The 14327-nt window shown below is 28.7% G+C and overlaps 1 protein-coding gene across 3 annotated transcripts in view; it reads right to left on the bottom strand.

Moving 5' to 3' along the window:
• LOC145241556 (glutamate receptor ionotropic, kainate 2-like) overlaps positions 1 to 12724 on the bottom strand; it is a 459102-nt gene extending 446378 nt beyond the window's left edge. For all 3 annotated transcript variants that reach the window (XM_080104621.1, XM_080104624.1, XM_080104622.1), the window contains exon 1: positions 12572 to 12724. In XM_080104621.1, the coding sequence (XP_079960747.1) occupies positions 12572 to 12683 (112 nt within the window). In that variant the 5' untranslated portion in view covers positions 12684 to 12724. The remainder of the gene's footprint in view (positions 1 to 12571) is intronic.
• Positions 12725 to 14327: the final 1603 nt, after the last annotated feature.

The raw sequence follows: 14327 nt of genomic DNA, 5'->3' as shown, positions 1-14327 counted from the left end.
ATATATATATATTTGTAGTCATCGACATACAGTCCTATTTCGTTGTATCACAACTCATCAGTGCCGCTAGACTAGCATCTCTCCAAAGCCAAGGATTGAACCTAGAACCATCGTGTTGACAGTCGGCGGTTCTCCCACTCGACCATGGAATTGACACCCGTAAATAACTCGTTGGAATGTCTATTTAAATAGACACCCGCCACCACCTTTATAGTGCTCAAGTCGTCTGTTCGTAAACAAACAAACAACGAGCTTCACATTTTCAGCCAATTAAGTAGCGGGTGAGATTATTTACGACAGTGCTCTACCCTAAGAGGGGGGGCTACCTCGTCTTTTTTCGATAGAATTATATCAGTTTAACCGCATCTTAGTAAGTAGACTCGAAAACCCGATGTAAACACTGAATATTTAATAATTTCTGAAATGTATACTACAGATAAAGAACTGAATATACGATATTTCATGACATTTTGCAGCTACGTTGATTGAAATATAGTTTTACAATATTCAAGATATATATGTCAGTAGTTGCACTAGCGTGAATGACACGCCTCATAATGGTAACCCCCCCGGATGTCGAGGATTGCATCATGTCTGAATGTTACAGCTTACATACTTAGGAAATGGTCATGAGGATGGAGTTTTTACATATCTTAAATCTAATAGAACTATCTGACGGAGCAACATAATTGTGTTCTTGTAAAGTATAGAAACACCCGATGAAATTATGTTTTTTTTTTCATAAACAGATACATGATATATACAATATTTTGCGTGGTCAAAACAGTTTGGCAAATATTTACATACAAATATATACGTCCACATAATTCATTTTAATACACCAAAGCATACAAATTTAAAAATAAAAATATTTTGTTATATTTTATATATCTACTAGCACTTAAGCACGACCCCTATGTACTGTTTATAATCATATATATATATATATATATATATATATATATATATATATATATATATATATACATACATAATTGTTATATAGTTCGGTTGAAGCATTGTGTGTTATAGGTATGTAGTAGAGATTTAGAAGGCTACCACAATGCGAGGAATGAGATATAGTCGTGTTGATGAGAGAATTCGAAAATAATTGGCGTTTTACACATCAATAATGACATACATATATATATATATATATATATATATATATATATATACAATTGAATGAATACATGTGTATATAAACATATATGTATGTAAATATTGATTTGTAAATCGACACTGATGTTCGTCTTCTCTCATCAACACCGACTATATCTAATTCCTATTGTTATAGCCTTTGAAATCTCCACTGTATGTATGTACGTAATATATATATATATATATATATATATATATATATATATATATATATATTAGGTTTTACTCATGTCCAGGTAACGCACATCTAAAATTTCATGTTTTAGACCCAAAATTGGCGGAGGTGTTAGGTAGAGTATACAAAGGTTTACTATTTTATCTTATACCTCCTTGCAGACATAGTTTCACATAGAAAGTATTAAAAAGCTTGCTGCATGCCTGAATATACTAATTCGTAACAACTCTCACATCTAACTATAATGTTTACATGGGACTTACATGACCGGTTGATCGTTTCTCTTATTATCTTTGGAATAATAAGTAGTTCAATCTTCTATTTACTCTGTCCGCGAATTTGTTTTTTTTTTCTTTTTTGTTTTTTCTGGTGTTTACTTACAATTATAGTTTCTACCTGGGTGTTTATGTTGGTTTCTCTGGCGAAGATTTAGTGTTTTTTTTTTTTTTTTATTTCAGTTTTCATCAGTTGCATACGTTGTAAATTGTTAATCTTCTCTGCGGTTTCAATTTCTCCAAATAATTTTTGTCGATGACTCGAACGGTCATTAGTGCGATTATTATTATTATTATTATTATTATTATTATTATTATTATTATTATTGTTATTATTATTATTATTATTATTATTATTATTATTATGGTATTTTCTCTTTCTCCATATTTTCAACGATCTTTGGCAATCTGATCTTTCTGAATTCTATAAATTTATTATTTAAGCACTAGGTGTTTTCACATAATTCATTAAAATAGCTTGCTTATTGAGTATAAATCATTTTACTTGCTAGGGTATTTGTTGTAAGAAGTTTCGAAAAATTTATTGTTGATAATCATCACAAAAAAATCTGTTTTCTAATTCAATATTAAAAATTTACTTATTTCTGTTTTTATTAGAAATTTTCGTTGCTTGAACAATCAGCGATTCATTAGTCTTCGCATTATTCCAATGCGCTAGATAGGTGCTCACCATTCTTTAGGAAACTCTGTCACATCGACCGGTAATGCAACAATTCACTATCTATGTAAAATGTAGGGGTTGAGAAAAATGGTATTTTTAATCATATCTGTTTAATAAGATACTTAGATTTTATGTAATGTTTCTTACCTACTTGCATTCGTAGTATTATTCGACCTCAATAAATACAAGAGTGGTGCAAAATATAATGAATTCTGCTTATATTGCCCGGCGGACTAAAAGGAATTGAAAAATAATGCAGTATGTTCGCTTAATATGCCACTAAATAAGCGTGAAGGGCAGATATGATAGGAGTTAGGAGAGCATGCATAAACACGCTTATGATCGACTAGTGCAAGGAGTTTTAGGGGATTAGTGACCCTTATGACCACCGATATTCATACGGCGTCTAATAGTTGTTGCAAGCAGAAAGTCCAGACCAAGTGGTTGTTGCAATGATGCAAATTAATTTTTAAAGATTATGGAAAGAAGTAAACAGAATAGGACCTATATGATCAAATGTGGTTTATGAAGTATCTTAAGTCATGAATTGTGCAAGACCTCCTAGTGAGTAATAATAATAATAATAAGAAGAAGAAGAAGAAGAAGAATGCAAAGCATAAAAAACAAGGAAAATGAAAAGAAAACAAGGAAGACTAATAAAAGGATGTATAAATTTTAAAAAAAAACGCATAAAATATAGAAATTTAACAACAAATGAAGATGCGTATCAGAAAACCAGAAGAAAATAATAATAATAATAAAAAAAAGAAAAAGAATGCAAAGCATGAAAAAACAACAAAAATGAGAAGAAGAAAACAAGGAAGATTAATAAAAGGATGTATAAATATAAAAAAAAAACATATAAAATATAGAAATTTAACAACAAATGAAGATGCGTCTCAGAAAACCAGAAGAAAAGAATTAGAAAATATTGAATATGGTGACGAGAAAATTAAAAGTTTGGTAACAGAACAGCAAAAAATACAAAATAAATAAAAGGTGTGATTGTTAAAAGTAAAGACGAACAGATTATAACCTTAAGAAAAAGATGGCGAACGGTAAGGCATTAATTTAACAACTAACAAAATCAGTGACTTTCGTTTTAAATGGATGTACTGTACGAAATGCTAGGAGCAGACATGCACTAATTGAATCTTCCATTAGTTTTTCTTAATTCGTTTAAATGTAAGCACAAAGAAATCAGAGTTGTACACATTTTAAATTATCTAGATGTGTTATATCATTTCTATGTATAAACATGAGTACCTTTAAAATTAAAATCCTTTTTATATTCACGAAAACTATAAAAATATTAACTGAATCAAGGAATAACCATCGAGCGACTTGTTAATATAATGTTATTTTGTTAATTGCAGACCGCTAGAGAGTGCTGGATTTTAAATAGGAACGCACATCTGTCTTGTAAATGTTTAACTCATTTATTTAAAAAGTATAGAGATTTGTCAAAAAAATGTTTTATTTTTGAAAATCTCACAAGACAAAGCTTGAATCCACTTGTTGTAAAATCTATAGATTATTATAAGCCTGACAGGATGAGCTTATCAATCATAGCTAGGTAAAAGCAAGATGATTTAAGATTCAAAGGGTCAACCGAAACAAATTCAATCGAAACAGAATTCAACATTCTCGCAAATCTTAGTAAAAAATCTATTTGGATAGAAACGATAAAGAAGGATCCAGATAGCGAAAGAATAAAGTACTTATGAATAAGAATGTGCCAAAAACGCCCGAAGGGGAAGATGCTGCTAGGAAAAAGAAAGTAGGAGCAATTACATTCCAGATACGTGGCCACACTTAAAAAAAAATAAAAATAAAAATAAACATGACAGCGATTCACTTGCCCCAAAAACGCAATAGTAATTGATACTTCGTTTGCTAGTAGATCTGCAACATTAACGAAATTACTTAGGTGTGATAAGGTATAAGGATCGAAAGAGAAAAAAAAAATTACGAAAAGCAGAAAGTACCATGCATCTAAAATATGAAGTCCACGTGAGATATAAGAAAGAACAAGCAAAAATTTTCAGTCGATCTCTCATTCAGAGGAAAGCGTAATTTAGAAGGATTTTAGTTTTATATTCGATTTGCATCATTTACATTTACTCCTAAACTGCAGTAGGAAAATTTAAATTTAAATGTGGATAATCAATTACAAAAAAGAACGCGTAATATAAAGTGAATTCTAGAAAAATCTATTTACTCAAGCAAATCTCATACGGAGATTAAACATTCAACAAACATTAAAGTAATGCATTATGAGCTGTTTTCTGTAAAAAAAAATGTTTGATTAAATAACAAAACGTAAGGGCAAGTATACACACTATATATAGTTTTCCTGTTATATATATATATATATATATATATATATATATATATATATATATATATATATATATATAATGTGTGTGTGCACACATTTTCGGGTGTACGTTACTTTTCTGAATCTGATATTTTTTTTATTATGAACGGCAGTCACTGAAGAAGGTTGGAGATTACATCCACCAGAATGTGAAAATAACATGTCGTTTTTTTACGTTCAAGACATCATTTTTGACCCAATCTAATAGATGACATTTTTTTTTATTAATTTGACTACTGTCCTCATCTGCAGTGTCATTTTCAAAACGTTTCGGTCGATGTAAGCTCCGACTTTCCTCAGATGTATATTGTCGAACTCTCAAATATTTCTCTCGAACTCAGAAATCTAGACGGAAGTTTGAACGGAACCCTTTATTTACTTCACATGCTTTCATATTGTCAGCCATGACTGGATATATTTTCTAATTTATTGGCAATTGTATTTTTTCGGGCGCCCATATGAGAATTGAAGAGAAGAATATTGATTTCACGATTGTTTTGTTTCGAAGCACTCCAACTACTTAAACACAAGTGTGCCCACTACTTATAGTTTTCTAGTACTCCTATTACAAACAAACACATATGCGGACGTATAGTCTTTGGTGTGATCATCTAAAGTTCGCGTTTGTCTTTTTCAGTCAATTTGTAATCACCTCTTCAGCTTCTTATTTTAACGTAGACAGTGTCTTCTCGTTCTTCTTCGTCGAGCCGCATAATATTCGATTATAAAGTCTGGTCAAAAAGTTGCAGACAATCAAACAAGATAACAAGCGACTGACAATTCCTACTGACAAATAAGCCTACTCATTGCAAGAGTAATTATGATTAATCTCTTATAAAGCCTGGCAGTGCAGCTCTCGTTTTGTTTTCGTTTGCTTTGCTTTTGTTCGTTTTGGCAATCTCCCACATTTTCGGTACATTCCAGGGATTTAATTCGTTGTCTCGGAATCAAGTCGTTTTCACGAATTCTTTTTAACCTTACGAACTTCACAGATCTATACCCATATATATATATATATACATACATACATATATATATATATATATATATATATATATATATATATATAGGATGACCCCAAAAACCGAATAAATAAATAAAATAATAAATGACAAAAGCATTCTAAAAAAACATTATTGAAAATAAAAAGAAGTCTTTCGATGTGATGTTTTGAATATAATAAACTAGTTATGACCAGAGTTTCGTTTCTTTCGGACAAAACACTAAGAAACAGGGCCTCATTAGAGTCGGGCCCGTTATTGCGGGGTCACCCTGTATATATATATATATGTATATATATATATATATGTATATATATATATTATATATAAAATAGTAGCGTCCGTGTGTGTGTGTATACATCTCTTTTACAGACAATAAAATTGGACCGATCATGGCGATGGTCCCCAACCTAGGGATGGTGTACACCATATTTCAAGAGTAAAGGCAAGATCACAGCCTAAGTATATATACTCTCCTACAGCCCACACTACTTGACCGAACATGACCTAGACTTATATGGCCATCGCCTCCAACCTAGGAACGGTGCAAACTATTTTTTTAAAGCAAAGGTCAAAAGTAATCACATAATTGGTGCGGCTCCTAAAATTTCCACACCTATTGCACATTAAAAGGGTTCACCTACACCGTGCGGGTCGCCACCATGGCGCCGATTAAATTTGTTGTAAATTTCAAGCAAATCACTTTGAAACTGTTGCAATTTATTATGTGTAACATAAGTCCTAACTTTGATATTACCTCTTTGTTTTGAAGTTCATAGTTGGATTTATGTAATTTAAGGGGGTAGTTAAAAAAAATTAAACGCCAAGACAATAGTTGACATTACAAAACCTATTTATGGCAGCAGCACGCAGGCTCGAGCGTCTAAGAAACTTGCGCACAAAGAGCGGTCATCTTTTCTAGTAATATATATATATGTATATATATATATATATATATATATATATATATATATATATATATATATGTATATATAAAAGAAAGAAGCAAAATGCAACATTTTTAACACGGAAAACATTTAAAAAAGAAATGCATAGTTGTATCAGTTTCGTTTGAACGAACAAACAGTTCGGAAAATGGCTTCACTTATTTCTGAAGACAATTTATGATTCGAAAAAAAACTGTTAGGATTTCCCGTTTGTATTTCATTCCTGTTTTGTTTCATTCAGTCAGCCTTGTTTTTCCTTGGATGATGTATCGTACAGTCAGATACACACAGGTTATATATATATATATATATATATATATATATATATATATATATATACATATATTATGATAATAATATATATATTATGATAATAATATATATATTATGATAATAATATATATATTATGATAATAATATATATATTATGATAATAATATATATATATTATGATAATAATATATATATTATGATAATAATATATATATTATGATAATATATATATATATATATATATTATGATTATAATATATATATATATATATTATGATTATAATATATATATATATATATTATGATTATAATATATATATATATATATATATTATGATAATAATATATATATATATATTATGATAATAATATATATATATTATGATAGTTATATATATATATATATATATATATATTATGATATTAATATATATATATTATGATATTAATATATATTATGATATTAATATATATATATATTATGATATAAATATATATATATTATGATATTAATATGTATATATATTATGATATTAATATATATATTATGATATAAATATATATATATATATATATATATATTATGATATTAATATATATATATTATGATATTAATATATATATATATATATTATGATATTAATATATATATATATTATGATATTAATATATATATATATATTATGATATTAATATATATATATTATGATATTAATATATATATATATATATATTATGATATTAATATATATATATATATTATGATATTAATATATATATATATATTATGATATTAATATATATATATATTATGATATTAATATATATGTATATTATGATATTAATATATATATATTATGATATTAATATATATGTATATTATGATATTAATATATATATATTATGATATTAATATATATATATTATGATATTAATATATATATATTATGATATTAATATATATATATTATGATATTAATATATATATATTATGATATTAATATATATATATATTATGATATTAATATATATATATATATATTATCCTATCAATATATATATATATATTATGATATTAATATATATATATTATGATATTAATATATATATTATGATATTAATATATAAATATTATGATAGTAATATATATATATATATTATGAGAGTAATATATATATATATATATATATATTATGATGGTAATATATATATTATGATGGTAATATATATATATATATATATATATATATATATATATATTATGATGGTAATATATATATATATATATATATATTATGATGGTAATATATATCTATATATTATGATGGTAATATATATCTATATATTATGATAGTAATATCTATATATAATGATGGTAATATATATACATATATATTATGATAGTAATATATATATATTATGATAGTAATATATATATATATATATTGTGATAGTAATATATATATATATTGTGATAGTAATATATATATATGTATTATGATAGTAATATATATATATATATATATATATATATATATATATATATATATATATATATTATGATAGTAATATACGTGTGTCTATATATATATATATACATATGTATATATATATATATATATCATGATAGTAATAAATAGTATATATGAGCCGACCGCTTTAATATACCGTTATTTTATTTGATTTTACTGGCACTTGCTTTTTTTTCTTGTTCCTCTTTCATACACACACATGTGTGTGCGTGTGTGTGTCTATTTTGCCGTATAGGCATGTACATCTTTTAGTTTCAAGTTAATAAGATAAGCAAAGAAACTTTAGTAATATCTTAGACAAATAAAGAATATTTTAAATATCATGAGTTTCGTTGTTTTGTAATTGCTCCAATTTATATGAAAAATAAAATATTACATATTTTCTGTATTGTAGGAGTTGAAACTCGCAGGCTAACTCGATTGTCGCCCTTTAACTCAGAAGGGCGACCTAGCCACGTGACTTCATGTTGCTCATATTTCTCTCTCTTTCACAGTCAACATGTAATCAATAACCGCTCTAGTGGCATCGGCCACCAACCAGCTTTTATGACAAACCTGTCAGCCTCTTACCAATCGCAAGTAACGTTACTCAGAAGCATACCATCATGTCCCCCTCCAACAAGTAGTAGACGATGACGTGATATTTTTCAAGAATGGTGAACAAACGAACATTTCTCATAAAAGCTGAAAATCTACGTCCCAAAAAAACATGTTTAAAACGTTCTCACTGTTGCAAATGAAACACATACAAATATATCCTTAAATAATCAGCGAAATATACCCCCCCAAAAAAAAGAAAGAAAACACAACAAAACCACTTTTTCGTCGCATTTTCAACCTTTTCCTTTGCAGCTTATATAATTATAATAATAATAAATAAAATAAGTTTCATCTATACAGGCACATATTAAAAATATAGACATTTTAATCTGTTCTTTACATTTTTATGGCGAAGCGTATCTTTGAACCACGATGTCTATTAAAACTCGACGATACTGTCGGACTACTATCTTAACAAACATTTCGATTTTTCTCGCAAACGATGCACTTCGCTGTTACAATCCAAACAGGAGAATATTTTCTTTTTATTACGTCACGAATACAACGTGAACTCTGAAATGATCTTTGAGGTTCTTTTCTCCTCATTTAACCCAAACTTTCTTTATTCCGTTCTTTGTCATAAACGAATCACAATATGACCTCGTGGACCTGAAAGGTCAACATTTTCCTGTGAATTCCTTTTTATAAACCAGTTTGTTCAACTAAACTATTTTCCGAGGGCCTGTTCTTGCTTACCTCAGTCGGGAAACATTTCGAACGAAGATACATGATTACACACATGTGGAACGAGCACCTGCAATAGACGAACGCCACACTACAGCGCAGACGTAACTCCAGCGACATACATCCACTGCTACAACGAAGCAAATTCACTTCTTTATTCGAACGAGAATCGTAACAACTTCATTGGAATCTCAAAATGTTCTCAACATATTTTCAACGCCAGGAATTATGTATAAATTTGCTTGCTGTGGATGACGAAGTCTAACAAACACTCCATCACGCACACGTTTTATATATGGATTTTGCTGTGGACGACAAAGTCTCAAAACATTTCGTCACACGCGCGTTATAGCTACGTATCACAATTTTTAATTTTCTTCACTTTATCGAAATATTTTTTGTCGGTCAGGTTTCGTTTTGAATTAAGTTCTTGTAATAAAAATGGACGTATCTAATAGTTATGCTTAAGGAAAACAGTCATTCTCTACAGGTGTAACGAAGTGGTGACAGGTTATAGTTTGTTTAAAGCATTGTTTATTTTGATTTTAAAATAACGTTAATTTTTTTAATAACTTTATAAGTACGTTTGAATGTTCGATCACATATCTGACGAAGATGATTTCTTGAAGTATCACAAAACGTATTATCAATTTAACGAAGCGGAACAATGAAGATATCATTACAGTCTTAATCCAACACTGAGCTGTAGAAAAGTACACGATTCTATTCCATTGGCATTGATAATTCCTAATAATGCTGTTTAAGGGAAATAGGATCCTGTCTTCTTTTTAAGTATTTGGTATGACTCAACAGAGTTTGACCTCGGTATCCCAGCACATTATTGAGCACTCTACCCATACATACAAAATGTAACGGGATAAAAATACCCTTTCAAACTTATATTTATAAGATTCTGAAAATATATAGGTATAAAAATGACCCGGCGTTGCCTAGGATTGAATGATGATCAACGAATGTTTTCACACTCTCATATTTTTTCATTGAAATCGGTGAGATTTCTATTCTTCAATCACATCGATTGGTTTCCTGTTATAGTTGAGGAGCAGGATATCACGAAGAACCGAGAGAAACATATACATATCCGAAGTGACTTAGTGCACAATACATTGTAGCCAACATTGCACAATAGCAAGCGAATGTGGATTTTACACGTATATTTCTATATACATTGGCCTGAATGAAAGACTAAAATGGAATAGTCAAGCACCATGATGTGATTGTGTTTTAAACAGAGCCATTCACTCTTGTCATATAAAAATGCCGATGGATAATATACGCGAGACCTTATGGCTTGTGTTGTAATAAAACTTCTCAAAGACATTTGTGATGTTAGCTTGTGTAAAGCGTAAACTTGGGCCAAAATCGCCGTTTTTTTCTTTCGTCAGGTTATTTCGATTATCAATAATTATCTAAAACATTCCAATACAAAACCTTTCTAAGATACGTAATGTATAAAAATCATTAAAACTGTATTATAGTCAGTAGGAGACACACAGACAGAACTCATTTTATATGATAGTACTAGAGATATTCAGACACAGTAAAAGACACATGAATGGGCATCTTAAATCTTGTTTTCTCTCTCTCTCATCCGTATATATATATATATATATATATATATATATATATATATATATAAGTGGGTGACAAAATAAAGCTCCCCCCCTCTCTTTGTAAATATATTTGATCCCAAGGCATATTTAAGCAATTAATCGAGGCCGACTATTTATTAGTTTGTAAAAAAAAATGATGGGGTGACCACTGTCTGAGACGGGCGCGTGTAGAGTTAATACACAATTGAGGAAAGATATTTAACGAACTGATTCGCGGTCCGATGGTTACAGCTGTCGACTTTCAACGCGACGATTGTAAGTTCAATCTTCGGCTGCGGAAATGTGTATGTCTTGCCGCACTGATGAATTGTGATACAACAAAACAGTATTGTATGTCAATGACATATATATTAGGTTGGTGCAAAATAATGTTGTTTTTAATGTTTAACTGTGTATACAAAACATTATTTTTGCACTAATTGTATATGTAATTATTTACAATAAATATTAAATGCCTCGAGACAATACTGGGTCATCCAGTCAGGAATCATCAGTGCAGGGTCTCACGATCAAAACAGCCAAGAGATTTTAACCCTGGCAACAGGAGTCATATTTAAAATAAAGTTTTATGTTTGAATTTTACCGTCATTGGACTATTTATCTTCCACCAGACTATCCATTCACGTGTAATCATCTTTTTCTTCACTATATTCCCTCCGCTTCACTTTTTTGTTATGAAGTAAGATCTTTGATTTGTTGTTTCATCAAATACTTCTGCATGCAAAATCCGATCCCGCATTTTGCTAATTCCTACCTTCTGATGAGAAGGAAAGTATTTCTTCCAAACTCCGCGGATTAAGGACTATCCACTTATCTAGTGTTTCCTTTTCAGATTTAATAGATGTTTAACTCTTTTTCAAAGTGTCTTTTAACATGTTTTATTAATTGTTTTCTCGTGTATATATATATATACATATATATATATATATATATATATACATATATATATATATATACATATATATATATATACATACATATATATACATACATATATATATATATGCATACATATATATATACATACATATATATATATACATACATATATATACATATGCATACATATATATATGCATACATATAAATATATATATACATTATATATATATTTATATATATACATTATATATATATATATATATATATATATATATATATATATATATATATATATATATATATATATATATATATATAGCGATAAAAATAGATCAATGAACTTACCTTTCTTGGAAGAGTCAAAACTGTCCTGAGGGTGAACGATCGAAACATCGTATATAAGTAACGTTTGAGGAAGAACCTCGTTCTTAAGGTTCACCTTTTCGATAGCACTCATAAACGCAAGTTTGGGACCTTCGTTCTCAGGTTCGAATAAAGCACCTGCAACACAAAACAGAAGAGAAAATGTAAAGGAGTTTATTTAGACATGTGGACGTTCATATTATTCCAAATGCTATTAAGCTGAAACATCATATATAATACCTAGAGCTTCGACAACAAGCAATTTGTTTTTTATTGTCTTGACTCTCGAGTGCATATCCGTTAATATCTTAAATGGTTTTATATAGAGTGATGTGGTTGTCGGTTGATTAATCGTGTCTAACTGTGTCAGATATATAGTCGTATCAGAATACTGATAAGAACATGCTGTCGTCATAACCCTAATAGGCACTTATATAAATATATAAATAACCATTTTGTTTTTTTTGTTTTTTTTTTGCATTGCATACTATCAACATTACATATCTATCTGGATAACTTAGTGATGTGTATATGTTCATATAGTTTTATATACACATTTATATCCTTAACTTATAAAATAATCATAAGAATATTTTTAAAAAAATAACACACACATATACAGTAGCGTCCAAAACTAAGGGAAACCATTGTAAAACCTAATATATATAATATATAACGACTGTAAAACATTTTCAAACCTAATATTAATAATATATAACGACTATGAAATTTTGGCAGCTGGTAGTCGTTATCATCCATGATAACATACTAAATATTGAGTCATTTGCAAAGGATAGAAAAAGAATTATAACAATTATTTATTTATTTTCAAAATAAGAACGTGCAAAAGTATCCTTTTTAACTGATTCGAATGTTAGTATGTCATTATGGATGATAACGACCACCAGTTGTTAACATTTCAGCGTTTCAGAATTGTTACTATATATATATATATATAATTCTAATGTGTTCTATGTAAGTATTTATAGTCACCACATATACATGAGCATGTTTTTGTCAACTATATACTAATCTATGTATCTATAACAATGAACGTATCTGTCTGTCTGTATATGGGTCTGTGTACATTTCGCTACGCAGTAACCCTGTCAATTTTAAGTCTAGAGACTCGAAATTTAATAGACCGAATATTGAGATTCGGAAAAATATTTATAATCCGTTTTCGGCCAAAACTTTGGCTGTAAGGGGTCAAAGTTCAACGATTTGACATTTGAAAACTCTACCAAACTCTTCCGCCAATTTTTGGGCTAAATACGGGAAATTTTAGATATAGGTTCTTTTAACATGGATTTAACTTAATAACTTGATTAGGGTCTAAAACAATAAATGTTAAGGGGTAAAAATAGGGGTCAAATTTAAAGCAAATTGACCGCTTTTTTTTTCTTTAGCTCAACATACACCTCCGGGCAACGCCGGGCTGAAATACTAGTAAGACGATATCCTTTAGTTAATAGTGCTATAGTTATAGAAGTAAAGTCCGTAAATTTTACTTGTGTAGAACAATTCAAAAGTATATCTTGCTTCGACATTGAACACTCTTTTATGAACGCCGTTAACACTTCATTGGTTGCTTAATCGCTGGAAGCACATATAAGCCTAAACAACATGCTTCCCTATTTATTGTCATCGAAATCTGTGAAAGCGGTTGTTTTTCAATCAAATCGATTGATTGCCTATTATAATTGGAGAACGCTAACCTTGATCTATACTGTGAGGA

This window comes from Euprymna scolopes, chromosome 20 (assembly GCF_053919585.1).
Source record: "Euprymna scolopes isolate OS-2025 chromosome 20, ASM5391958v1, whole genome shotgun sequence".
NCBI classification, from domain to species: Eukaryota; Metazoa; Mollusca; class Cephalopoda; order Sepiida; family Sepiolidae; genus Euprymna; species Euprymna scolopes.
The sequence above is the reverse complement of the archived record's forward strand: the minus strand, read 5'-3'. Positions and strand labels throughout refer to the sequence as shown.